This window comes from Polypterus senegalus, chromosome 2, assembly GCF_016835505.1.
Source record: "Polypterus senegalus isolate Bchr_013 chromosome 2, ASM1683550v1, whole genome shotgun sequence".
NCBI lineage: Eukaryota > Metazoa > Chordata > Cladistia > Polypteriformes > Polypteridae > Polypterus > Polypterus senegalus.
This window is the reverse complement of record NC_053155.1, coordinates 296,826,350-296,852,735: the sequence shown is the minus strand read 5'-3', so window position 1 is coordinate 296,852,735 and position 26,386 is coordinate 296,826,350. Positions and strand designations below refer to the sequence as shown.

Below are 26,386 nucleotides of genomic sequence, written 5' to 3'. Positions count from 1 at the left end.
TTATGTACTTAAAAACAAAAAACAGAAAACTGCAAGTTCAGCCAACCAAATGTGTATAGTGTAGGAAGAACTAAAGACGTTTACACATTCTGGGTATTTGTCCTTTCATCAAGGCCATTTATAACTGTACCTCATTTTCCAATTATTTGAAATTTTTAATTCTTATAAAATATTATGCCTTTTATACCAAACCTTGTGCTTAACAGCATCAAGAACATTGCTATTTAATATAAAGTACATACTAATTGTAAAGTATATATTAGAAATTGATATTATAACCTACAGTAATTGTTTCTGGAATAGTAAATGTTATTAAGTTTACATTAAGTCCTTATTTAATTTTTAGCAGGATCAGTGGTTTCAATAAGTGTACAAAAGGTTAATTGTGTACCAGTTCCTGCTTCTTTTTTTACTTTGCGCATGTTCTGCATTTTTTCCTTTTTAATAAAATGTGACATTGCATTCTTATCCCTTTCTTACTTTTTGTAGCTTCCTTATATTTTCTGATTTCTTAAGCAACATGTTAATTATAATAAAATAATTATAGCATTGATTTTTATATTCTTTAGTTCTTTATAAAATTTTAGCACTAGCTCTTATGTGTAGTATAGGGAGTGAAAAAAATAAAACTGAAAGGATGCAAGACATATGGCATAATCCAAGCTGCTGTGATCTTTGATATAAGTCAGAAATCTTTAACGATATTTCAGAGCTTAAAATAACTACTAAGCGATCTGTGTTTTCTTCCTGTTTAGGATGTTATGAAGAATTTGGTAAAACGATACGTTGCAGCCATGATTAGAGATGCAAAAACAGAAGAAGGCCTCACAGAAGAAAATTTCAAGGTAATGTAGCTATATTAAGCAGCAGTATGGTTAACATATCTGTTTCAGTTCACTATTCAGATATAACAGCTAAGTAAATGAAAAATTTGGATTAAAGACCTTAAAAAAATGTTTTAGACAGATCTATAAATAACAGTAATAAGTATTTCAAATCTCAATAACCACAATCTCAACCACTAGCATGATGTATGATTAATTTGCAAATGCTAGTGTCTTCCATATTTCATTTGTGTATAAGAAGGAGTAGCTACTATCTTCCCATTTTAGAGTCTAAATATCCATAGAAGATCACACCATAGATTTATTGTTTCTTGGTTGTGGGTTTCTGGCTTAATAGAACTCTTTGTTCTCACTGAATGTGCCTTGTGTATTTTTATTCAACCCTGACGACACAAGATAATGAATAACTGGGGTCTGTGCCAGAAAGCAAGAGTAGTGTGATATCTGGTTAAAGTAAGTCAGGATGTATGGATTTATGGAAATTGGGTTCAATCCAGTAAACACAAATTTAGCAAAACCTGTGTTTCTGGAACAGATTTGTGAGGCCAAAGATGTGAAAAATTCACTAACCTTGCTTTCTGGAATGGCTGTGTCTGCTCTAGCATGATGCCAGGGTTGCATGCTGTTAGCATACTCTCTTGAACCAGAGACTTCAATAGTCATAGATTGGGCAATGATAAGACAGAATAAAAACAAGAATTAGATACAAATAAGCAAACAATGTTCCAACAATAAATAAAGTGCATTGCAGTCATCCTTAATAAATAATCTATAATATAAACAGTGTTCATTGGAGGTTAAAGTGCAAATAAATAAATAATCCAAGAAAAAGGTTACATATCGAAAGTTAAAATACAATTAGGATCCATCCAGTGAAATCATCATGAGCCTCTATGCTTCCTAAAATGGATATCTCCTCTGCATACTCATTACAGTCTCCTTGGCAAGAGGAGATGTGCTCCAAAAGGCGCAGTCATCCATTTTTTCTGGCTCATGTTTCCACCCCTATCCCCTGGCCTTCAGCAGGAAACACTACAAGCCCAGCTCCTTTCTCCTGCCACCATCTTTATGTCTTCAGCGGAAACACAAGAGCTCATCACGAGCGACCCCACCATATGAGTGACATCCACTCACTGCACTCAGGGCCACATTTCCAACTGCTTGCCTCCTCACTGTTACACTGGCTCTCCCACAATCCTGACACTTCTGCTTTTCTTTATTTTTCTTCTGCTCTTAACCTCTGGATCTTCTCATTTCTTTTATTTTTGTTCTAAGTTCTCTTTTATTCCTGTGGGTGCAGGTTCCTTAATTGTAAACCTGAGAACACGAACAAAGAAACTGGTTGAACTGCGCACATCTGGATGTGAATGTATATAATGTATATGCAATCAATCTCCCCATTAGCAAATAAGGGTCTAATCTAATGCCCTCCTGGAGCCCAAGTGCATATATATATATATATATATATATATATATATATATATATATATATATATATATATATATATATATATATATATAATGTAAAATCTACACACTGTCATGGACCCCTAACATGCTTTATCACATCCAAAAAGAAAGGTTTGTCAAAATCCAGCTCATTTACTAAGGCAACCATTGCTCTAAAACCGACCTGCAAAAGTGCAAGTATAACGCGAAGGATTAAGGTTTTGGGTCACAGCTTCCAATCATAAGATCAAAGGTTGTAAATGTCTTGTCAGAAATGCTGATGCCACCTGCACTATTTAAAAAGCAGAAAAAGTCAATGAAATTATAGTGTGCCCCGGCCGGGACGCCTCCATGCTGGGAGTACTTGGGGAGCAAGCATGACCAGAGCGTTACCTCCCCCGGGACACTAGATGGCAGCCCCCCCGGTTTGCAGCTGGACCTCGGACTCCTGCAGGGCTTTATGGAAGTTGGAGTGAGGTGGAGCACTGTTGAGATCTACAGGCGATGCCAGGGGTGCTGCAGTAGGAGCTGCTGAGCCCTTATGGGCAGTTCTTTCACCACACCCGGAAGTGCTGCTGGAAACAAGTAATCACTTATAAAAGGAGCCAGCAGCCAGTACTCGGGGAGCCAGAATCGGGAGGAGGAGCAACAAAGCTTGACCAAAGTAATGGACAGGAGAAAAGATAAAGAGAAGGAAGAGACTTATAGTATTGTGCTAGTGCTTGGACTGTGTTATACTTGTGGGAAATAGGGAAGGCGTTTCCCACAAGGGAAAAAGAGAAAATAAAATCTGTTTGCCTTGAACTTGTTTCCCGCGCTTGTCTGTCAGGTTAAGCTGGTGGTGCCAGCCTGGTGGGCCACAAATTTTAAAAACTTAGTTCCCCTTCTTAAACAAACAATTGACACAGAAACACAATTCCTTCACCAAATTCTACCCAGAGAAACATAATCTGACTGTGATCAGACATTCTGCCATGTCCAGAGAAGTGCCTGCATGAATGTTACTGTTTTACGAGTACATCTGAGACTTCAATATATCTGGGGGAACCTTGTAAAATGTAAAAAGCTGTGGTTTTCATCTGGCATAGAATTCCCTTTTTTTGAGACACAAATAAATCGCCACCATCAAAGGTACAATCCACACAGTCGTAGTAGGGCAATCAAATTATAATTTCTTAAACATTTCTGAGCAGTAAAAAATGACAGTACACTTGTTGGTGGAATGAGCTGCCTACATTAATCCCTTTTGTGAACTCTTCCACCTTTTAAAGAAACAAATCTGAAAACTCCCCTCATCCACAAATACCTATACCTATAAGATTATTAATGCAGTTTCGATTTGGGGTTCTGTATGGAATAAGGCCAACAGATATGACTTATGTATTGTATTGTAGTTCATTTTGCTGCTGGCAACTCTTACTCTGTTGGCATAAATGTTGTTGCCCTCTGTTTCTCAGACTTGTACTGCATGGTTGATTGACTTTTCAGTTGTCAACTAATAAGGGTTTGTAAATGTTGCCATGAATGTGTAGTGATTGAAATCCGTGCTCTGCCACCAGCTAATCCGCTGGTGCAAAATTGCACAATACCAAAGTAGGGTTTGTGTAAGATCAGTCTTTCTAAAACAGACCCCAGATAATTTCTATAGTTTTGTTTTCATAATGTTATCATTTGCAATATTTTGTTTTTCTCTTATTATTGCTATTGTCAGTGGGTTCATCTCAACAATTACTATGTAACATCATGTAAATAATGTATTAGATATATTTTATTAAAATGCTTCAGTTATTTCTAGAAAAGAACAAAAAAACATTTTTACATTGAATCAGGTATTTTGACAAGGTGGCTAAACCAAGCCATTTCCATAATAAGATTTTTTTCTTTCTGTCATTTTTATTAGATACAGCATACTGTTTAATTTATTCTGAAAAGTAGTTACAATTTTTAATTATGAAAATACTGTTTTAGAAATCTAGTGAGCAAATATTTTCTTACAGGTAAATTAATTATTTAAAGTGTAGTACTGAAAATACTGAAAGATTTTTTTATTCTAATTTTAAGACAATAATTAAAATAAGTATACTTTTTTATATAATTTTCCGGCTTTGCTAAAACAACTCGGGTTCTGATGATGCTCATTTACTTGTAACTAAAATGCTCATAATTAGCCTGTTTTTATGAGCAGACACTATTTCACATGACATTGGTTTAACTGAGACATTGTCACATGTGTGACTGTGCTATGCAAACAAATGTTATTTTAGTATTCAAGGCATGAAAATGACAGCCCATAACGAAATCTAATCACAAGTTTAACTTGATGTCATGAGTCAATTTCCTTAAATAGTTTACCTACTGCTGTGTTCTTACTGTTTTAATTTGCAGTTTCAGCTAGGGATTTACAGAATTTATTCACATTCCACTTGACCAAAATCCTGAAGATCCTCCCAGTTATAACTATTGTAAAATATATTTATAAGCAATGGTTTTCTAAACAGTTTAAAACCCTGAATAATATTGGTATTGCCATGATATTGACTCTGCTGCTGATAACTCATAAATATTTAGTAAATTAAAAAATATATATTATCGTTGCTGAAGTATTAAATTATATGAATGGAAAATAATATTTTTGTATTTGATCAGCAAATTATATATAATAATAACATTCAACAACACTAGAATGAAATGGCAGTCAAAATGGCACTAGTTAAATGTTATTAAGCAAAACGACACTAAGCATAACAATTTTTTCACAAGACAATAATTAATTTGTTCACATGACATCAGATAGAACTGTTTTTACTTAGTTAGTAGAAGAGCATATTCTCACAATTTTAAATAGATCCATATGATATTCTTTCTTAGTTTAATATGTTTGAATAATATAATATTGTTGTTCCCATTGAACTACACTTTAATTCTTGCACAAATAATACCTGTGGTGTTATTTATTCTGTACACATTTCTTGTTATAGTGCACAAAGTAAATGTACTTATTGCACATATTTAAATGCATTAAAGGCTTACATTAGGAGTGTATGAATTTTTAAGTTTTTAGTTTTCTTCAACAAACAATTTTATATTGAAATCCATGATTTTCACCAAAATGGATCAGAATTTATTTCCGAATTAAACAACTCTTCATTTACAACAAACTGCCATGGTGTGAATAGCATGCTGCCATAACACATTTCACTATTGAGAAAGCAATATATGAGTAAAATGCACAAATCTGAGTTTCAGCAGTTATTCATCATCTTGGCACATTAGCAATGGCATCAATAAAGATGGAAACATTTCACAGTCATCAATTAAGGTTTTCTTCAAGTGCACAGTAGTTGCTTGCACCTCCTTTTTCTTTTGGGTGGGTTAGCATTGATTGGATATACTGCAGTGATTATAGATGTGTGACACTAAAGGAGCTCTAAAAATTCATTGTTTAATGTGGTTGTTTCTGTTGGACTCTTTTCTGCAGTATATCTTATGATAATACATAAAATATAAGTTATTGCAAGTATTACCTAGCCACATTCGTTATGCCATTTATTTATAATCCACTAAAGCAAATTTAAGAAACTGTTGTTCCTTATAATATATGTAATAAAAAAGCTAAAATCTTTCACAAAACCTTATTAATGTGAAGTGTAAAACAACAGTAACAAGAATCACACATTACTACAGCATATAGTTAACCCACATTGAATCAAATTGGCTTTATCCATTCTTTGCATTTGTTGACTCTCATGGAGTTAGTATTTAATCAGAGAGAAAAATGATAGGCAGGAAACGTCATTGTAAACCTTTAAAGAAAACATCTTGAAAACTGTCAAAAACATTACCCTTTTTATAAGCCTTCTCTGTCACTGATGTTATTTTTATGTGGACATATTTAGCTGCCTAAACAGTAGATATCATAGTTAGAAAGGAGTTACTAATATCTTCCAAAACAAATTAATATTAGATAGATAGATATTTTATTCATCCCAAGAGGAAATTCACAAAAGAAAGAAAAAGAAAGTCGTACACGGAGCTGCTGGAGAGGCTGCCACTCTCGGCAGCACCTGAGTCAATATTATATTTAATTAAAGAGAACAAATCATTAATTGTCACAAACAGTATAAATAAAAAACATATTTCCTGGTGCCAGAAAATATCTGGCTAAACTTAGGCATCAAAAGGAAGACTAAAAGAAAAGGAGCACTATGTGTTTCTAGAAAATCTTAACAGGCTAAATGCTAGTGTGAAAATGGAGGTACAGTAAATGCTGAATCTGCAAGGATTTATACCACTGATATGCCCCTATCCCAAAAGATGAGACTATCTTCCTAACATAAGTTTCTAACAAGATAAACCTAAACACTAATCCTAAACAGCTGTAAAAAGTTTAAATAAATTTTACCACAAACAAATCTCATTAAAATACAGAAGAATAAACATGTAAAAATGCAATGGTACACATTTCATATGTGCTTAAAAAATATTATAATTTTTTCTTAAAAATGGCACTAGCAACTGTAAAATGATCAAATTACATAACACTATTGCCACTGGCCTACTTTTTAATAGGTGAAAAATGGACACCAAGACTATTTAACCATAACCACATGGACACTGGTCATATCCAAAGTCTTTAATATATGGAAAACCAGGAATCCCAATAATAAGGAACAACTGCTAGCATAGCAATGCAGAATTAAAGTAAATAAAATAATGAATGACATACAGCATAAAATCACTGTCAGAAAAGGCAAGGGTAGAAACAATGAGCAAATGCAAGAAATTAGACCAACTGAATCCATGTGAAAATTGGAATTTTGATCTAGAAAAATAGAATCTATGCCAGGAATTCCAATTTTCCTTATAGACTCCTGAAGAGTGCAACAGACTTTGTGGATCAATATTCATCATGATATGTGAGGATCATCTGGCTACACAACAATAAAAACAAGGACCTGAATTACCTGTTTTGGTTGTATTGGTTGATTGGCCTTCCATCCAGATACACATTATAATTCAGCTGCTGGTTGCCTAAAGGTTACCAGACACCCAAAGAAAACAAAGATGAAAAGTTTTGATTGATTTGTATTCTGTGGCTGCTTTGAAAAACTGACTCAGCAGAGAAAGCAGAAAACCTTTGCAGTCTTGCTAGAAAGAAACAAAACAGCTCTTGATAAACTGTTTCACTGATTCAATGAGCTGAACACCAGCTCTGCAAATGAATACTTTCAGATGGACACTGTTTTGCAACATGTAAATCATTTCCAGTAACAAAGACACAAAACAGCTGGGAAATATGACGAAAGACAACATGTTACTAAGCATGGAGCCAAACAACAATCATTCTGTAAGACATGGGCAGTGCACAAAAACAAAACCGATGGAAGAAAGCTGCCTGGCTTTTTGTGTTGAACAGTCCTCCATAGAGACAACCAAAGCAAAATGTATTACCTCAGAATTAAAAAAAGATGCTTCTTGCTCTTCATCTTGTTTTTTTTTTTAAAGTACCAGTCTGACTTTGTGTTGTCTGCAAGTTGTGACCAAGCATACATGTACTGGTCCTAGCGCATGCACACCACGTCTGTGGTGGTAAACCAGCTCACTGCTCATGATGACAATGACACCAATGCATGATGCTTAATTTTCAAGACAGAATGAAAACAAAATTCAAAAATGAAACCAAAGCTTACATAAAATGCACAAAGGGTAATGTTTTTGGAAGATGATGTCACAGTGTTATGGAAGGTATGTTTAGTCTTAGCTGTTAAAATTCAAAAGTTTATGAGAAAAGTACTTTTTAAAACATTTATACTTTATTAGAAATTGCATTAGCTTGACACTGTGACTTACAAAGTTTTGATTTTTTTCAGTATTTAGCAAAACAAAGGGTAATTAATGCATATGTAAAAGAATAATGAAAAGAAGGTGCGGCAGTCCTTTCAGTTGCAAGATGTGTATTGGTGAACAATCAACATACACTATATTGCCAAAAGTATTGGGACACCCCTCCAAATCATTGAATTCAGGTGTTTCAATCACTACCATGGCCACAGGTGTATAAAATCAAGCATCTAGGCATACAGACTGCTTCTACAAACATTTGTGAAAGAATGGGTCGCTCTCAGGAGCTCAGTGAATTCAAGAGTGTAGGATGTCACCTGTGCAATAAGTCCATTTGTGAAATTTCCTTGCTTTTAAATATTCCACGGTCAGCTGTTAGTGGTATAGTGGTTAGTGGAAGAAATTGGGAACAACAGCAACTTAGCCACGAAGTTGTAGGCCGCGTAAACTCAGAGTGGGGACAACGCATTCTGAAACGCACAGTGTGCAGAAGTCCTCCAAAAACTCAAGAACAGTGCTTAAACAGCTTCATGGAAAGGGTTGCCATGGCTGAGTAGCTGCATCCAAGCCTTACATCACCAAGTGCAATGCAAAGTGTCAGATGCAGTGGTTTAAAGCACACTGCCACTGGACTCTAGAGCAGTGGAGATGTGTCCTCTGGAATGATGAATCATGCTTCTCTGTCTAGCAATCCGATGGACGAATCTGGGTTTGGAAGTTTCCAGGAGAATGGTACTTACCTGACTGCATTGTGCCAAGTGCAAAGTTTGGTGGAGGGGGGATTATGGTGTGGGGTTGTTTTTCAGGGGTTGGGCTTGGCCACTTAGTTACAATGAAAGGAACTTGTAATGCTTCATCATACAAAGCCATTTTGGACAATTTCATGCTTCCAACTTTGTGGGAACAGTTTGGGGATGGCCTGTACCTGTTCCAAAATGACTGCGCACTAGTGCACAAAGCAAGGTCTACAAAGAAATGGATGAGTGAGTTTGGTGTGGAGGAACTTAACTGGCCTGCACAAAGCCCTGACCTCAACCCGATAGAAGATCTTTTGGATCAATTACAGTGGAGACTGCGAGCCATGCCTTCTCATCCAACATCAGTGCCTGACCTCATAAATGATTACCTGGAACAATGGTCAAAAATTCCCATAAACACAAGGCAGACCTTGTAAAAAGCTTTCCCAAAAGAGTCGAAGCTGTTACAGCTGCATAGGGTGGGCCAACTCCATATTAATGCCTATGTATTAAGAATTGGATGTCATTAAAGTTCATGTGCTTGTATAGGCAAGCGTCCCAATACTTTTGGTAATATAGTGTAGGTTTAGATTGTGTTTCACTAATATGCTGTATATAATCAAATAGTCAGATGTGATAATATCCATCTAGATTTTCAGAAACCTTGTAATAAGGTACCTTGAGATGCTTTTGATCAAAATAAAAAACATGCAATGTTGACTTAAACCCAGAACAGCAAAAGGTTATTGGGTGAAGAATGTTTTCAGAATTGCATAATATTAAAAGCGATGTTCCTCAGAGATCAGTTATGGTGCTGCTGTGCTTTTTAATATACGTTATTGATCTTGATAAAAGTGCTTCATGGTGTTCAAAGGAATACATTAGGAATTAAAGCAAATATCAAATAAATAACACAGGATACAAACTAATATGAAACACCAAACAATAGCTAGATACATTAACGTCAAAGTTCCGAATTAGAAGAAGAAACAATATACAGGAATAAAAATAAAGCTATGAACAAATAAAGCAACTTGTGCACACGTACAAGTATAAATAGAAATTAAACGTTACAAATCACCCACATTTATAAATAACAATGAACAGGATGAGACCAGATTTTTGTTAGCAGTTTTAGAGCCAAATAATGTAAGAACATCACCCCTTCAAAGGTTGTCAATTTGATGTTCAGTTCAGATTAAACTTTTCAGCCAAGATTGCCAATGGTACTGTACATTAGGGGTTTATGATGATCTGTGGTTGTGTGCAGTTGCAGAGTTCATTCCACATCATCACTCTGCGGTTCCTAATTGGGACGTCACTCTCACAGAACTATAAAGGGAAGCCTGAGCAGGTCTGAGGGGAGATTAGAAAGGAGACAAAAAATATCAGAAGGTTTGAGACTGGGCAAATGGGCATAGTGTTTAGCAGTTGGCCCTGTGTGAAGCTAGTAAATGACGATCATAGGGTAGCTGAGCATTCAAGAGCAGGAGCAACCAAAGGGTACTGAAGATCATCCTGCGGACACTTGTGAAAGAAGGTGGTGGGATGGTGTAGCCAGGCTTGAGACACCCTAGTGGTAATTGGTTGATGTAGCTGAGGTGCAAGCTTCTTTAAATGGTTGACCATGCTTGCTAGTGTCTCAGCTCCTGGCGGAGTCTAACTTATGAGTGAGTGGGTGGCTCTGCAGCTTAAACGAGAGAGAGAGAGAGACACTCCATTTTTTATCCTTCTGATTTTAATCCTTTATTTGTTTATTGCTGGTTTTTGATGATTATGTCTTGAAAATTACATTGCTGCTATTTGCAGTGTAGAATTACTGATCATGTAACTAAGCACTGTTTGCACAAACCTGTGATGTTTATGTGTCTTCATTTATTAGTCCACCCTTCATCATGAGTATCAATGTCTAGGTTCAATAGGATTAAATGCTAGTTATAGGCCATCCAAGCATCATGCCACCACCCTGACCGGAATTGTGCACTGCTGCATAGTAAACACATCTAGATAGATAGATAGATACTTTATTAATCCCAAGGGGAAATTCACAAGGACTACAGGACTCGCCTCATTTAGCACTGCAAACTCCTAATGTTTACATACTTTTTTTTACTTTGTTGTAAAATATGGAGATTGTAGTCCACAATGAGTAAGATCATTTTAGTGTTTTAGCAATGATAAGCTGAATGTGAAGCACCTCATTGTTAAATACAGAAACGTTGTTTTCACAGATCCATCACCAGAGTTTATTTTAATATAAAGCAGATTTGGTACATTGACATTCTTGTGATCATAAATCCTGAGCGGGATTGCAAAGTTTACAATTAAGCTCCCAAGCATACCCTGTTGATATCACGATCTCTTGCAAATATGCTTTGAATGCCACAGATTTTTGGATTATTCCAGTCTGATCATTTGCATTTGGCAGAGTGCTTAATATAGAGAAGTATTTCAGCATAATGAAAATGTAATCCTTACTTCGGAAACAGCAATTCTGAGAGAGAGAAAACTTTGGGTCTGTTAGGCAGAGTGGTCCAGCAGAAAAAGGAAGGTTGTGCATAGGTGAGTGCTGAGAGTGACCCAGAGAGTCTCCAAAACAAATACAAAATTATGTTCTTGGAGTTTTTAGTTCAAGAAAGTACAGTATGTGGAATAATGCTATAAGATGAACATAATAGTATTTACCAGAGAAGCACAGGCTAAAGTATAAATCTGAGAAAATCTGTGGTAATGCTTGTTTGACTTTTTGTCTAAGGAGCGGTTGTTTATGGAATCCCGAATGAAGCACATTACCTGAATTGTGAGGGACCGTCAGTTAAGTTATATATGGCCATGTGGTGTGATTCCCAGAATCCTCATTGTTGAGGACCTGAGTAGCTACATAACACCTGGCTGCAGCAGGTAGATGATCATTTCTGGGGTGGGACTGGACCGCGTGTCTGCCTGGGGGTTGCCAACCAGGATCACAAGCTGTTTTGTTGTGTGGTGGGTGCAGCAATGCGCTGTACCAGCTATGTTGTTATTAGGTATGGTCTATGAGAAGTGTGCTGCATGTGATATCATAAGATTCAAAGGCATAAATGTCAGCACTTACTGTTTTACCAAATTGGTAGATTCAATTTAAAAAAAAGTTTTATTTGACTCTTCATTAAATGGGTTTATTTTGATTTTGAAATCTTTTCTTTCCCTGACTACGATTTGCATCTCTCATTTTGGCACAGTTATATGAATTATTTTAGCTTTTAATGTTCTCGCTCCATTCAGTCAGTGATTTTTGATTTCTGCTGTCCTGGGTTCAACTTTTCCATATTTTTCCTAACTTTGCTCTCTTTGCTTTCCTGATTCCAATTATAAAAACAACTGCTGCTGCTCAGTGCAATCAGTAAAACATGCTGGCCATGTGACACTTTGAGTCATCTCAAACTTGCATATAAAATATCATGCCATACAGTTACAGTATTGTGCATGGTAGGGAGTCTATGTACTGCATCCATTTCTCAAACCTCTCAAAACGTTTTCTAATTAGTGTTAGTAGAAGCTAGAAGAATGTTTCCAAAAAGACATTAGTTTTAGGAATCTGTGTTATTTTTTTTTTATTTTTCTTGTTTTGTAATTTGGTCTTGATGAATGATTCCACTATGTTTGCTATTCTGACCCTTACCTGTTTTCTGATTACACCTTTTTTCTTTTAATTTCCTTGTCACTGTCTTCTTTTCATTCCTCTGAAATATCAAAAGGAAGTAATCAATAATATCCAAGCAAGCCTTTTCAACCATTACACATGCTCTAAGATTGTCAAGTCATGTCATGTCATATTCCTCAATAATAATGAACATCTTACTTCCCGCAATAGTAATATTCAATATTCTTCCAAAATAGGTATCAGAAAAATCCTCTTGCCACAATAATATTTTTTGTTTGTTACATGTCCTATGGTGTGTACACATGATATAGCACTTTTATCCAGATACTTTTTCTGAGTTCCTGTATTCAAGTTTGATTCAAGTAAACACATTTGCACCATTTGTACTCTTTCACCTTGCCCTGCAGCTTTATAAAGCCTTGGTGAATCCAAATGATACGCAGTCATGAGCTGACGTTTTATAATTAATATACTAAAAAGAATGCTGAAGTTGTGCATATTATGAATGAAATTTTAAACAAACTATGTTTAGTCTCAAATTTCTTTGCCCACACGTGTACATAATGGACTAAAACAGCATATAATGCAAGGATTGTTGTGACTGGAGTCCCAGGTGAGCTATAGAATGTTATGAGACCTTCAAATGAACCACCAAAGCAGGCCAGAATCCTCCATTCTTGTCCAAAACAGCCTCAATTCGGCCTGACTAGGACCCAAAACGAGAAATTGGTTTAAAAGTACAAACATTCTATTAAAAGTCTCAAAATCTTAAAAATACCCCACAAAAGGAAGAACCAGTTAAAGCCTGCCTTGTATTTAGGAATCAAAACATTGAATCTTTGTAAATGAAAGATTTATTAAAATAAAAAATGAGAAATAACAAAGAATGTTTAAACAAGAGCAAAAATGAATTGCCAACAATGCAATCCAAAGTAACCAAATCTCAAAACACACAGAGAAAAAACAAGAAACAAAACATAAAATAGTGGATAACCAGCAAATCCAAATTCAGTTTGTGCTTCTCTTTTACTTGATGTTTATTCTTTCAATACCAATTTCTTTCTAGTGTTTTTTTATTGAGATTCATTTGTGCTTTTATTCTTTTGTATCCTGTTGAATATATTTGTAACACAATAATGAGGAAAGTTACTATATATTGTTAAATGTATTATTTGTATTACTGTCGTTTTTGAGACTGGTTGCAAAAATAGCTAATGAAGGGTTCAGTAGAGCCTTTGTAGAGATAAATATCTTCCCTAAAGTGATCCAAGCAATTCCTTTTTTCTTGCAAAAACTCTTTAACTGTATTCCTTACTTGACCAAAATCTCCTACTGCATTTAACACAGTGTTCCAGTACTAAAACTATGGTGGTTACTACAAAAGAGAAACATAACCTACTCACAGCAGGTTTGGGCAAACTAGTTTAATATGCCTTACTGCAGAGTCACATTCAGATGGACAGTTTGTCAGCACTTATCAAGAAGACTGATACTGCCATCCAGATTTTGTGGTTCTTTAAATCAGATGAGCAGAAGTTAACAAAATCTATACTTGCCTTTCTTCTAATTGGCTTTCAGCTACGAAGCTAATGAGACCATCTCATCTGATGAAGAGACCCTGCATCTTGAAACATTTTGGCCAGCACTATTATTGAATTGCTCTCTTCTACACGCTGCCCAGATATACACCTCAGACAAAGCCATCTGGACATGTTCTGGATATACTTCAGTGTGGTGTCCACTACCTGTGGATGAAAATTACTACAGTTTTACTATTCCTTTTTGAACTTATTTTTTGGTAATATGCTGGATCAGCACACACCTTTTCACATTATTTTTCTATTTACATATGTTTTATTTCTTTATACTTTTTGCACTATATACAGCGCTTTTATTAACAGGCATGTATAAAAAATGAAAAATATATATACCGATAGTTATTTTCCCCCATATTTTCTATTTCTGATCATGATTTTGTCTTCTCCTCTTAATATAAGATTTGTTGTTATAGTCTCTTCCTCCCCATTTTCTTATTTACATATTTACTGCTGCTGTCATTCTTATTTATCATCCCAGCTTGACCAGACTAGCTGGGAAGTGCATGATCTGGGTCAGTGCCTTTTCTGGCTTTTACTAAAGCTCATTTGAGAAAGAAGGAACACTATGAATAATGCAGTTATCTCTACAATCTTTTGTTGTTGTTGCTATTTTTATCCCACTCTTAATCATTTTCATACATTTTTGTTTATTTGTGGTGGCCTCCACAGAGCACACTTTGTATTTAAGCAGACATATAGCTAAGTGTGATGTCAGGTCTTTATTTAGTGTAAACTGAGCTTTGGCCTGTTTTGAGGGAAACTATTTAAAAGAAAATGGAAAATAATTTTTTTAAAACACACAAAAATACAAATTTTACAAAATTAAGCCATGGACATGGTTTTTAAGTTGGCTTCTTTTTAATTGGGGGATTGATAAAGAATGGGGTAGCTCCTACTTGAGGTTAGAGAAAGATCAGTGTACGATTTTAAATATATAGTGATCTTGAGCTTGGTTATTCCAGACTTTGACTTTACTTTTAATTTTGTGATTAATATTTTTTTTAGCTATTTTGCACATAAAAAAAATAACCTTGCAAATCTAAAATAATTTTTTCTATACTTCAGCTCTGCTACATCATAACAGCAGTAGCCCTTTCACATTATGATTGTGACATAGCATGGTTATGTATTCTGCAACTGCATGAGTTGAAATTAATGTTACTGCATGAGTTGCTTAGTCTTAAGAGTGTTCTGCAAGATTTTCATTGTAATAGTTAAAAACTCCTTTGTACCTACAGGCATCATGTTTCCCTGTTCGTTGTATGATGTAAAACATCTGAAGGGCTAACCTTTTCCATTCTTTGTTAAATAAAGATTAAAAATAACATTAAATTATAATTTCAAAAATGAAATATATATTGTGCTACAGATGGGCAAGGATATTTTGACTGTATCAGTAAATCTTGCAGTACTTGTTTTCTCTGATATGTTCCACATGTGTCACCTTACATGTGTGATTTTCACTGGAAAAAGTAAAACTGTCCTTGTTGAGTTCTTCAACTTGAATAAAAACTCAAAAAACCTTGAAATTGTACTTTTTTTTTTTTTTAATTCTGATAAGGCAAGGGGCGGCATGGTGGCAGAGTGGGTAGCGCTGCTGCCTCGCAGTTAGGAGACCTGAGTTCGCTTCCTGGGTCCTCCCTGCGTGGAGTTTGCATGTTCTCCCCGTGTTTGCGTGGGTTTCTTCCGGGTACCCCTGTTTCCTCCCACAGTCCAAAGATATGCAAGTTAGGTGCATTGGCGTTTCTAAATTGTCCCTAGTGTGTGCTTGGTATGTGTGTGTGTGTGTGTGTGTGTGTGTGTGCGCGCGTGCCCTGCGGTGGGCTGGCGCTCTGCCCGGGGTTTGTTTCCTGCCTTGCGCCCTGTGTTGGCTGGGATTGGCTCCAGCAGACCCCCGTGACCCTGTGTTAGGATATAGCAGGTTGGATAATGGATGGATGGATGATAAGGCAAAACTATTTTATTTAATCAGCACCAGAGATATGGAAAGCCAGTGCAAGTTAAAATGATACCCCACATTAGAGACCTAATGTAGAGATATTTATTCTGTTAATATTTGGTTACATTTAGTAAATACTTTATGCAAACTTTTGGTAAGACGCCTACAATACTTTCCTTGGATTTCTGTGCTGGTCACAGTAAATTACAGTAAATGAACCATTTTAATTTTAAGTAATACAATTTATTGATTTACACAAGGATGATATAAACTGGTTAACAGTTTACATTTACACACAGACTTAATAATAAGACAGACAAACCAATGTCATTAACCTGGCTGTTTTTATTGTGTTCAAAGTCATTTTTTAGTTTCTGGGTAATTTGTGTGTCTGTGACTTTTGTTCAATGTAAGAAAAGCATGACTAATTGTATTCAATGTTGTTACTCTAACCAAGCAGCTTTGAGTGAAAACCTCGTCTTATACTATGAAAAAGAATCCCTTACTTATACAAGCTGAATTAAAAAAAAAAAAAACTTGTTAAAGCAAATCCTTGTTAGTAAGCGTTTAATATGGGACAACAATTCATGACAGTACTATGAATGTATGCTAACTAAAAATAAGAGTTTAAATTAAATATTACAGTTCATAATATTGTAGCTTTGTGTGAAGTGTCTTTTGACAGTTATGCAGCTTTCAAATACAGCTGTTTGAAATGTGTGCATTGGTTTATCGTTTTGTGATGCTTGCCTTTCTAATCATATGCCTGTAATAACCATGGCATCCTTATCCTTCCAGATGGTCAGTATTTGTGCTCTCGCACTATAAACTCCACTATTGCCGCCCAGTTCTCCACAGTTTTTATGGATGTTGTGTGATCTCCAGCTCCACTTCAGCTGAGCACTGATGGTCTATTTACTTTGTTTATTGCTGCTTGTTCTAACGTTTTAGGCTCTGTTGCTCTGTTTAAGGTCAAGGACTCTCAGGCAGGCATTTGGCGAGTAGAGAGTAAGTGGAAAAAGAGACAAGGTTCAGGTGTCTTTTGATATTTTATTGCACAGTTTGTAAAATTACCAGAAAGGTGTCAAATTTGCTAGAACAAAGTATTTTTCAGATGTCATTATGAATAACTGTCTTAGACTTAGAATGTTATTTTAACACTATAAACACTATCCTTAATCCATCTGATCCTAAATGTCCTGAACATGTCAATGAACAGTATGCAACGATTTTCTTGGAATTTTTTTGTTTGAAAATTAGATCCCACATTACACCCTCTGTTGATGACCCTTTTGTCTTTCCTACAGGCTCAGCTGTTTTTCATCAGTTTGAGCCTGTATCTCTCTCTTTATTTAAGTAGTATTCACCTTAAACCCACAACCTGTTTGCTAAATATTATTGCCTCTTGTCTTCCTAAAGATATTTGTGTTGTGGTTGGGCCTAGTGTTTTGGACATTATTAAAAATGGTCTTAATATCGGTTCAGTCCCACCCCCAAGCTGTGAATTCAGCAGATTTATGAAATACTTTGTGTATATAAAGTATAAAATATATCAGTCTGGTTCTGAGGCGCACCAGAGCACAGAGTCTGCACTTTTAAGCACAGGGAGCCTAGTGTCTTGTTATTTTTAGATCTAACTGAAGCATTTGATACAGCTCACCATGACATCTTCGCCAGTCTTGAGCAGTACGTGGGCATCCAAGGTGCTGCTTTGAAATCATTCAGGTCGTACCTAACAGGCAGAAGTCAATCAGTCAGCCTGGGTGACTTCTACTTCTCCTTGGTTCCTCTCACCTGTGTGGGTTCCCTATGAATCTATACTTGGGCTTATTTTTTTTTTTTTATTTTTTTTGAGATTACATCAATGGATCATTTCCTTGCTACCCAGGCGCTGATATATCTTCTACTGAAACACAGCAAGCCAAATTCTCCTAACTCTTTCCGGAATATCTGAAAGACATTAAAACATTGATGTCACTAGATTTTCTCAATTTAAATGACATGAGATTATATGGTGTGGACCTTCTAACCTTACCTGTGCAACTGCAATTTAACCTTGGCCCTCTGACAACCTACTGTAAACCCTTCACAATTTTTTTTTCTTTTTCTGATTTTTTGACAGTGCCCTCAAATTTGACAAACAAACTCTAGTTTTAAAGACTGATTATATAAGTAAAGCCTTTTCTTTTTGCAGCTGATTTTGAAAAAATAAATGATGCAATTGCGCCTTCATAGCATTCATTGCAACTCATTTTACAGTGTAGTCAACCAGCCATTATGAAATCAACCAGAGGTCCCTTCCTTGTCTACAGTTAGTCCAGATTGCTACAGCCAGGCTCCTAATAGGTTCATAAAAACATGATCATATCGCACCAGTTCTACCCTCTCCTAACTGGCCTCCTGTTTTATATAGGACTGAGTGTTAAATTTTATTTTTTGTTACAGAATGGTTTAGCTCCCTCTTATTTAACTGCCCTTATTCTCCCTTGTGATCATTTAGGTCTGTAGCTGTTCACGTTGAGGTCTAGAATTAAACTTGGAGGCGATCATGTCTTTGCAGTAGTTGTCCCTAAGGTTTGGAATAGTCTACCCCTTCATATTATTTCTGCAACATCTTTGGTTACTTTCAAATCGTTTTCCATTTTATCTTCTTAATTTCTAACTTATCTGTTTTTTGATCTGTTTGTGGAAACTGGATTGCACTTTAGTCAACAGTCATTGTTTTAAATGAGCTCTATGATTGATTAAACTATCTTAACTCGACTAAATGAGAAGGGTTACTAACTGATCAAACTATTGTCTATTAGAAATGCTCACCTACCAAAATTCTGGCATTTGAAAATAACAAAATTCAAAAAGACATTGATTTTATAAATAAAAAGGATAATAATCATGTATTTGGTAAATGCAGATGTGATCCAGAAAAGCAAGAAGACATTTTTGTGAAAGAACTGAAACTTCATACTGTTTTTCAAGGAGGATGGTTGAATAGAAACAATAAAATATTGTTCTACAAGTCCTTCACTCAAAGTCAAAGTGTTGGATAAGATATTCAGACAGATTACCTATTAGCTAGACAAACAAGCTTGATGGACTCCTCTCATTTGTCAAATGTCCTATGTTCTTATGCTAGTATGAAATAAAGCTTCTCATAAGTAATTAAGTCTATTTAGAAAATGTAAGGCATTTACAGAATATTTACTAGCAAATTTTAAGTCAGTGATTGATCATTCCAGTTTCTTCATATTTAATATATTTATATTTTATATTTATATTGGACTCACAATCCCTCCTAACCCATTAACAGCTGTGTTTGGGGTTCTTCCAGAGGGCTTAAAGTGGAGAAAGACAAACAAATTGTGATTGCATTCACTACACTTTTGCACGCAGACTTATTCTGATAAACTGGAAGAACCCAAACTCTCCTCTTTTAAGTCAGTGGGAAACCGATGTGTTATACTATTTGAAATTGGAAAAAATCAAATATTCAGTTAGAGGATCCGTACAGACTTTTGTCAAAACATGGCAGGATCTAATCAGTAATATTTTAAAATAGGTTCAAGAAGCACAGAGAATTTATTAATTTAGGTATGTTTACAAGCCTTAAATTTTACGCCATTTGGCTTGCTCTCTCTCTCAGGGGTGGGGATCGATCTGTTCTTAACTTGATTGCTTTGTATGGATTCCAATAAAATTAATAAAATATATATATTTATTTATCAATGAGAAGATGAGCAAAATGACATGGTACAACACCCTTGTAACATTTCTCAACAATTCTGATGACTTAATGTTTGAAAGTACATGTAAAAGTAAATGCCTAGATGTTATTTATGACATAACTTTTAAAGACAAATTAGTTGGGTAAAATAATAATATAACATTCTCAGATTAAATTAATCCAAATAATCATCAAAGGGCCAAAGCCTATCCTGTCAACATTAGGTACAAAGCAGGTGCCAATCCTGGACAAGGTACTAGTAGATCACAGGGTGCACTCATGCTTTACAATTACCAGTGGGATGAAAATCAAGGTACATATTTCAAAACTCATACTGAAAGAACAAGAATGTGCAACCTCTACAAGACAATTACCAGGCGCAGTATGCAATCAAAGGGCACTGAATCCAGGAATCAGCAGTACAAGCCAGTGTACCAGCATGGTGAAAATGACAAGGATGTGGACAGAAACAAAAATATACACAATGTAAGTCTGTAGATCGTCTGGAACAAGCATCTAATTTTGTGTAACTTAAAAGTGTTTAAAAGAATGCAAAATTGACAAAAATGGCTAAACATTACAGATGCATAGTTCTTATTACCTTTGGTTACATTAATGAATCTACAGACTAATACTCAATCTTTTGTGATATTTGCCCGGACAGCACCAGTCGGAGACCAAATCTTTATAAAAGCACACGTTTATTTTTCTCCAAATAAACACAGGATCCAGTCCTGAATAAGACACAAAGCACTTAGCAATAATCCCCAGAATAAACCTTCTCTTTCTCTCAGTCCTTTGCCGCCTCTGTTCTCCTCCTGGGAGCTTCGTCCTACTCTCATTCCCGACTCTGGCTCCTCAACTTTTATTCCCGCCCGGATGCATTCCAGGTGGCTGGAAACGATCTTCCGGCAGCACTTCCTGGGGTAGTGGAAGTGCTGCCATTTGCCCCGGAAGCACTCCGGGCGTCCCTGGCAGGTTCATCCGCCATCTTGCCTGGTGTAGTGGAAGTGACAGTTCTCCAGGTCTGATGAGGCTTGAGGCGCCCCCTGGCAGTGGCCATGGGTCCAAACAGGCCAGAACCCTTTTTCTCCTTTCCCGTGGTCCTTTACTAGTCCAGGGCAGTTGCTCTCTCATGACCCGGAAGCTATTATTGTTATTTTCCGGTCCCTCCAGACATCCCGGCCAGGTAATGACCCCGGAAATCTGCCACACTTTATAATGCACAGGCAATCCCTCATGTTGAGTACTGTGTACAGTTTTGGTCTCCAGGCTACAAAAAGGATATGGCAGTGCTGGAAAAAGTCTAAAGAACAGCAACTAGGCTGATTCCAGGGCTACAGGGGATGAATTATAAGGAAAGATTAAAAGAGGTGAGCCTTTTCAGTTTAAACAAAAGAAGATTAAGTGGATAAAATTATGAAGGGAATTAGTCCAGTGGATTGAGACTGTGACTTTAAAATGAGTTTATCAAGAATATGAGAACACAGTTGGAAATTTAAGGGTAAATTTTACACAAACATTAGGAATTTTTTCTGTATGCAGAGAATCACTGACATGTGGAATAACTTGGCAAGTATTGTGGTATACAGTAAAACTTTAGGGACTTTCAAAACTTGCCTAGATTGTTTTAATTTTCTAAGGCAAATTTTGAAGCATATTCTTTGAAATGTTATGCTTCTATAATCGTTCAATCAGTTCAAAGAGAGCCTCTATAAATTAAAAAAAATGTTATTTTAATAAAAGAAAATCGTGGTAAAAATAATACATATAGAAGTACTATTACAAGTTTGAAAATAATAAATCAGATTTCTGTTGTTTATTTTGGAACTGTCTTGCAATACTGTTGTATGTCCTTAAATAACAATACATTTGTCTTTACTTCTCAAGTTGCATGGCTCAATAAAAGGTTGCTTGCAACTTTCTAGCAAAGTATATCAAAAGATTTTAATCAGGTTGCTTTCCTGACTTTATTTTAATTTTAATTTTTTAGGAATTGAAACAAGACATTTCAAGTTTCAGATATGAAGTTCTTGGACTATTAAAAGGAAACAAAGGTACAAAATTTAGCTCTGGGGCTTCAAGCATGAGTGATGTTGATGAACCTTTTAAGCATGACCCGATTGTGAGCGAAGAAAAACCGAAGTGTAAACTTCATCTTTTTAATGTGACATCCTTGTTACAGCAAAGGCCTTTATCTAAAGTTCCAGAGTCCTATAATGGTATTGTTAATGGTTCTGCACTTTTGGTCTCAGAAACGGTAAAAGAAAAGCAACAGAAAAGAGATTTTCACAAAGACATTTCACAATTTGGGCTGTTTCAAAGACAGACAAAATTAAGTAGCACAGACCAGTACACAAACAGAATATATTCTGTCTCTGAGGAAATTGGTGAATATGAACTTGACGAACCATTTTCTGATATAAATGCAGTGGAAGCAGACAAATCATCGACAAGCTGTGAATCAGACAAACAATTACAAGGGTCTGCTAATGAACACAAACCATCTTCTGGTGGTAGTCCCTGTTTCTCCACAAAGGTAACTACAGAAATCAAGACACACTCAGAAGACGAAAAGGACATGTCTTTGTAGAAGTATGGCTGTGATAGTAAATTGTGACAATGATATCTCCTGTGTATATGGAGATTGTATTTATTGTACATGCACTATATACTAAGATCCTTTGTGGCTATAAATTATGAAACAGCTGTTTCTTTTATATAATTTATAGTTTAAACAAGCCTCAGCTCTATTAATGATATTTGCCACCAGATATCTAAAATCTGTTGCTATATCATATAGGTTGCTACTGTACTGCAAAACAGTACTATAATAAAGGAGCCAATGCAAAATTTGAGTTTTTGTTTCCTAATGGAATTGTTTAGTAAACTTTCCCACAAATACTATGGTTCTCTGTTGATTTTGTAAAATGACAAATCATGTGTGCTAATAAAAAGTTATTTTTATCTGCTATAAGAATATGTACTCTGCAGTTTGATAGTTAAAATACCTAGATGAATGAAAATGAAAATTTGATAAATAATAAAAGCAAAAGTATTAGCAATGTTTTTATTAAACAGTCAGAGAAAAAATGTGTATTACTGAACAGAAGGAAAAGTGGCCTTATAAAAATCCACTTTAATCATGTTACAGATTTTTTACAGATAGATAGATATCGTCTTTGTGCCATAAAAACACAGCATGAATATAAAGTCAAACCATGTTTCTTCAATTTTAAAAAAGGTCTTGGAATTTTATATTTTTTTATTTTGCACATTTTAAAAAGGAAGTAGGGTCACTCATTTTAAAAATGAGTAGCCATTCATAACACCCCTCTACTGTACATCTACAGTACACTGTTGTAGAAAAGTATGTACCCCGTCCTGATTCTCTCAATTGCTGCATTTTTTTTGGTCTTCAGCCAAAATCTAATATTAAAAAAGGGTGTGTGAATGAACAAATAACACCGTTTAATGACACTGAAATTTTGAAAGAAGTGATAATTAACAGCAACAGCTCAAAAAGTGCATGTGAAATATTTACAGGTTTTAATATGAAACGATGAAACTGAGTCGTAAACTTGTGTTTATCTTAAACTAGAGGCAGACATGAAAAGGTAACTCACCCCAGATCAGAGCAGCCAGGGTAGATAAGAATATGGCTACCTCTGCTTAATACTGTCATATGAAAGAAAGCACAAGGAAAATTGATGTTAAGTGCTATCCATATTAACAGTTGGCTCAAATTTTGACTATTTACCTCAATACCCACTTGTTTCCACAAGTCTCACCTCTGCTGTTTTGAGTCACTCATACTGCATCGGCTCTGTATGTTGCTGATCATTACAGATAACAATCTTTATGTAATGTTTAAACAAAAAGAAGTGTGCCTGCATAATAACTGCTTACAATAATTTAATTAAGGATATAAAATAACTTGCAAGAAAATTAGATACTTTTCTTACATGTTTATGCTGATATACAACAAATTGCTATGATTATTGACAATGTACATGTATGGTATGGTTCTGCAAAAATCATAAGCTATTAAGATAAAAAGAAATCATTTCACTTGCCCAAATTTAGATAGTTTGATCTTTGGTTATCTAGATAATCTAAAGCATGTAAATTTGATATGGTGCATATTTTGTACTTCACAAATAATTTTTATAAACCTGAAATAGTTCCTTTGAAAATGAAGATTCAAATCCAGTGGGAACTGTTATGAAAGAGAAAAAAACAGGTTTTTCTTGCCTCCAAGAATTTATTGCTTGATCAAATAAAAGTTAAAATATAATAAGAAATATACTGCATATTAGACGTTCAAAAATAAACACATAAATAAAACTGACAATTTTATATCTGACAGGAATAATCTCAGGCGTGATATGTTTTGAAATTTTCAAAAGGGAAGTTTTAAATTAATCTATGTGTGTTCCCTGATTGCCTCTTAGATTAGCCTTGTCCAATTGACAATACTTAACTGGCATGGGGCAAAAATGAAATCGGATGATTTTTGGATATAAAATATTGAGGATATCTGTGACTGAATGTATGTGCATTTGTGTATTATCTCTTCAAAAAGGGAGACATTGTGTTTAATAATATGCAACAAATCCAATAAAGCTGTTCATTGTTTGCAGCACAAAATGAATACATTAATGTAGCCTGAGGCACATATATAGTATTAAACGTTTAAAGAAATTCATGACAGTGAAGCCAGTACAGATTGTTTCCATTTAATATTTAAAATTAATTCATTTAATTGGTCTGTTCTCTTGAACATAAAGCCGTAAACTGGATTTTGAAGCATGCATTTAACTTTAAAATTGTCGTCACTTTTACCTTGCAAATAATTATTTTATGATTCAGATACTCGAGAGAATAAATAAAAAGTACTTTTTGATTTAGATATTCAAGAGAATACATAGCCTTATACAGGATAGTTTTGATTGATTTTGTGCTATTGACTGTTGCTAATGTACTGTATATAATTACCCTAAATAAAAAATAGTCATGTCATCTGGAATACAACTGTCTAAAACACTAATTAATTGAAATATTTCTTATAATGTACTGTATATGTAATTGTTTTCTAGATTATTTCTAATCATGGAGTGTCCCTTACCAATGTAAGCATGTCCTTTAAAGATTTAGATTTTTCAGAACATGGATCTGTTGTTTCAGGGTGTTAGCCTCTGTACTGGCTGATCATTAGCTTGTACCCCAAATTTCTTTCACTGACAGTTCTTTTGCAAAGAAGTAACTATAGCTATGAGAGGCTTTATATTGTGCTTGTTTTGATAAAACAATACATTTGCATATTTCTATGAAATAAATAAATAAATATAAAAGCTTGTTTTATTTTTATACTGTATAGGTTTACTGATTTTTCTTGTTTTAATGTAGCCTCAGGTGTTTAAACAAGATTAGTTTAACACTACCAATGTGTTTTGTGTTATTATTGCAAGTTCTTAACTATTTAATGTATCACCATATAGTTTATTGTTCTTTTAAAAAGGAGAACGCAAATATGACAAGTATTGATTTTATTATAAGCTTTTTTGTGAGTCTTTCATTATCTGAAATAAAATTTTTTTAAATGTTGACAAGCCTCTTTTCCAACGTAGTTAAACCAATAACATATGTATAATTTTCTATTTCTCCACTAAGGTATTTCTAACGTGAGTTAATTTAAAGTAAAAAACTGAAAAACTTGCATAGAAATTATATTAATTGGATTCAAAGTTCAATGTCCCAACATAAAATATGCATGGCATCTAACAATTTTCCTTTAGTTTAGCACTATTTTAATAATAACTACAGTGTTTAAGCATTTGGACATGGAAATTCCGTATCTATAATAAGTTTATATTTAAAGCATTGTTTCATTTTGGTCAAAAGGAAATGCTTTTAATTGTTGCCTATTAAACTTGATTATTGTACATGTGCCAGTCTGTTTTTTTTTGTTTTTTTTTTTTAAGTTAATAATAACTGGTTAATTTGATATTAAAATAGAGAAATTTACTCCATAAATAAAAACCTATTACTGTCCTTTTACATGTTCTTACTGTTGGGATCTGCAGTCAGGATCATCGAGCCCCAGAGTCTATCCAAGCAGCATTAGCCACAAGGTAAGAATTAACCCTGGGTTGGGTGATAGTAAAGTGGAAAACTTAAGGAAAACATTTAAAGTTTCAGGATGTTGTGCCCTAATAGAGAACAGTACAACATATATGATTTCGCGTAAATTTAATTTGCTCTTGCTTAAATTGAAAGTTATGGTTTTTGACAATAACATTCCGTTATTATTGCTATTATTACTGTTAATGTTATAATTATTACCTCTGAGCTTTCTAATTATTTACATAACGAAATCCACTTGAACTGAATGCAGATAAATCAGCCTCTCCAAAACTGACAAATGGCAAAAGTTCTATTTTTTATGCTTTTATTTTGATTGCTGTATCATGTATAAAATGGCAGTCATTACTATACTGCCGCATTAAACAAACAAAAGAAAATGAAGCACAGGAGGCCTCAGTGGCAAAAGAAAAACATACAGATAATTCAATCATTGGATTTCACAGTACAGTAGCAAATAAACTTACAA

General features: G+C 34.9%; 1 protein-coding gene across 2 annotated transcripts in view; it reads left to right on the top strand.

Moving 5' to 3' along the window:
• Positions 1-25,910, top strand: part of trpc4b (transient receptor potential cation channel, subfamily C, member 4b) — a 154,678-nt gene extending 128,768 nt beyond the window's left edge. The window contains exons 10-12 of one of the 2 annotated variants that reach the window (XM_039745819.1): positions 756-845; positions 21,767-21,830; positions 25,860-25,910. In XM_039745819.1, the coding sequence (XP_039601753.1) occupies positions 756-845; positions 21,767-21,830; positions 25,860-25,900 (195 nt within the window). In that variant the 3' untranslated portion in view covers positions 25,901-25,910. Of the gene's footprint in view, positions 1-755; positions 846-21,766; positions 25,719-25,859 lie in introns of those variants that run through there. The other variant, XM_039745818.1, reaches the window with a different exon arrangement.
• The last annotated feature ends 476 nt before the right edge of the window (positions 25,911-26,386 follow it).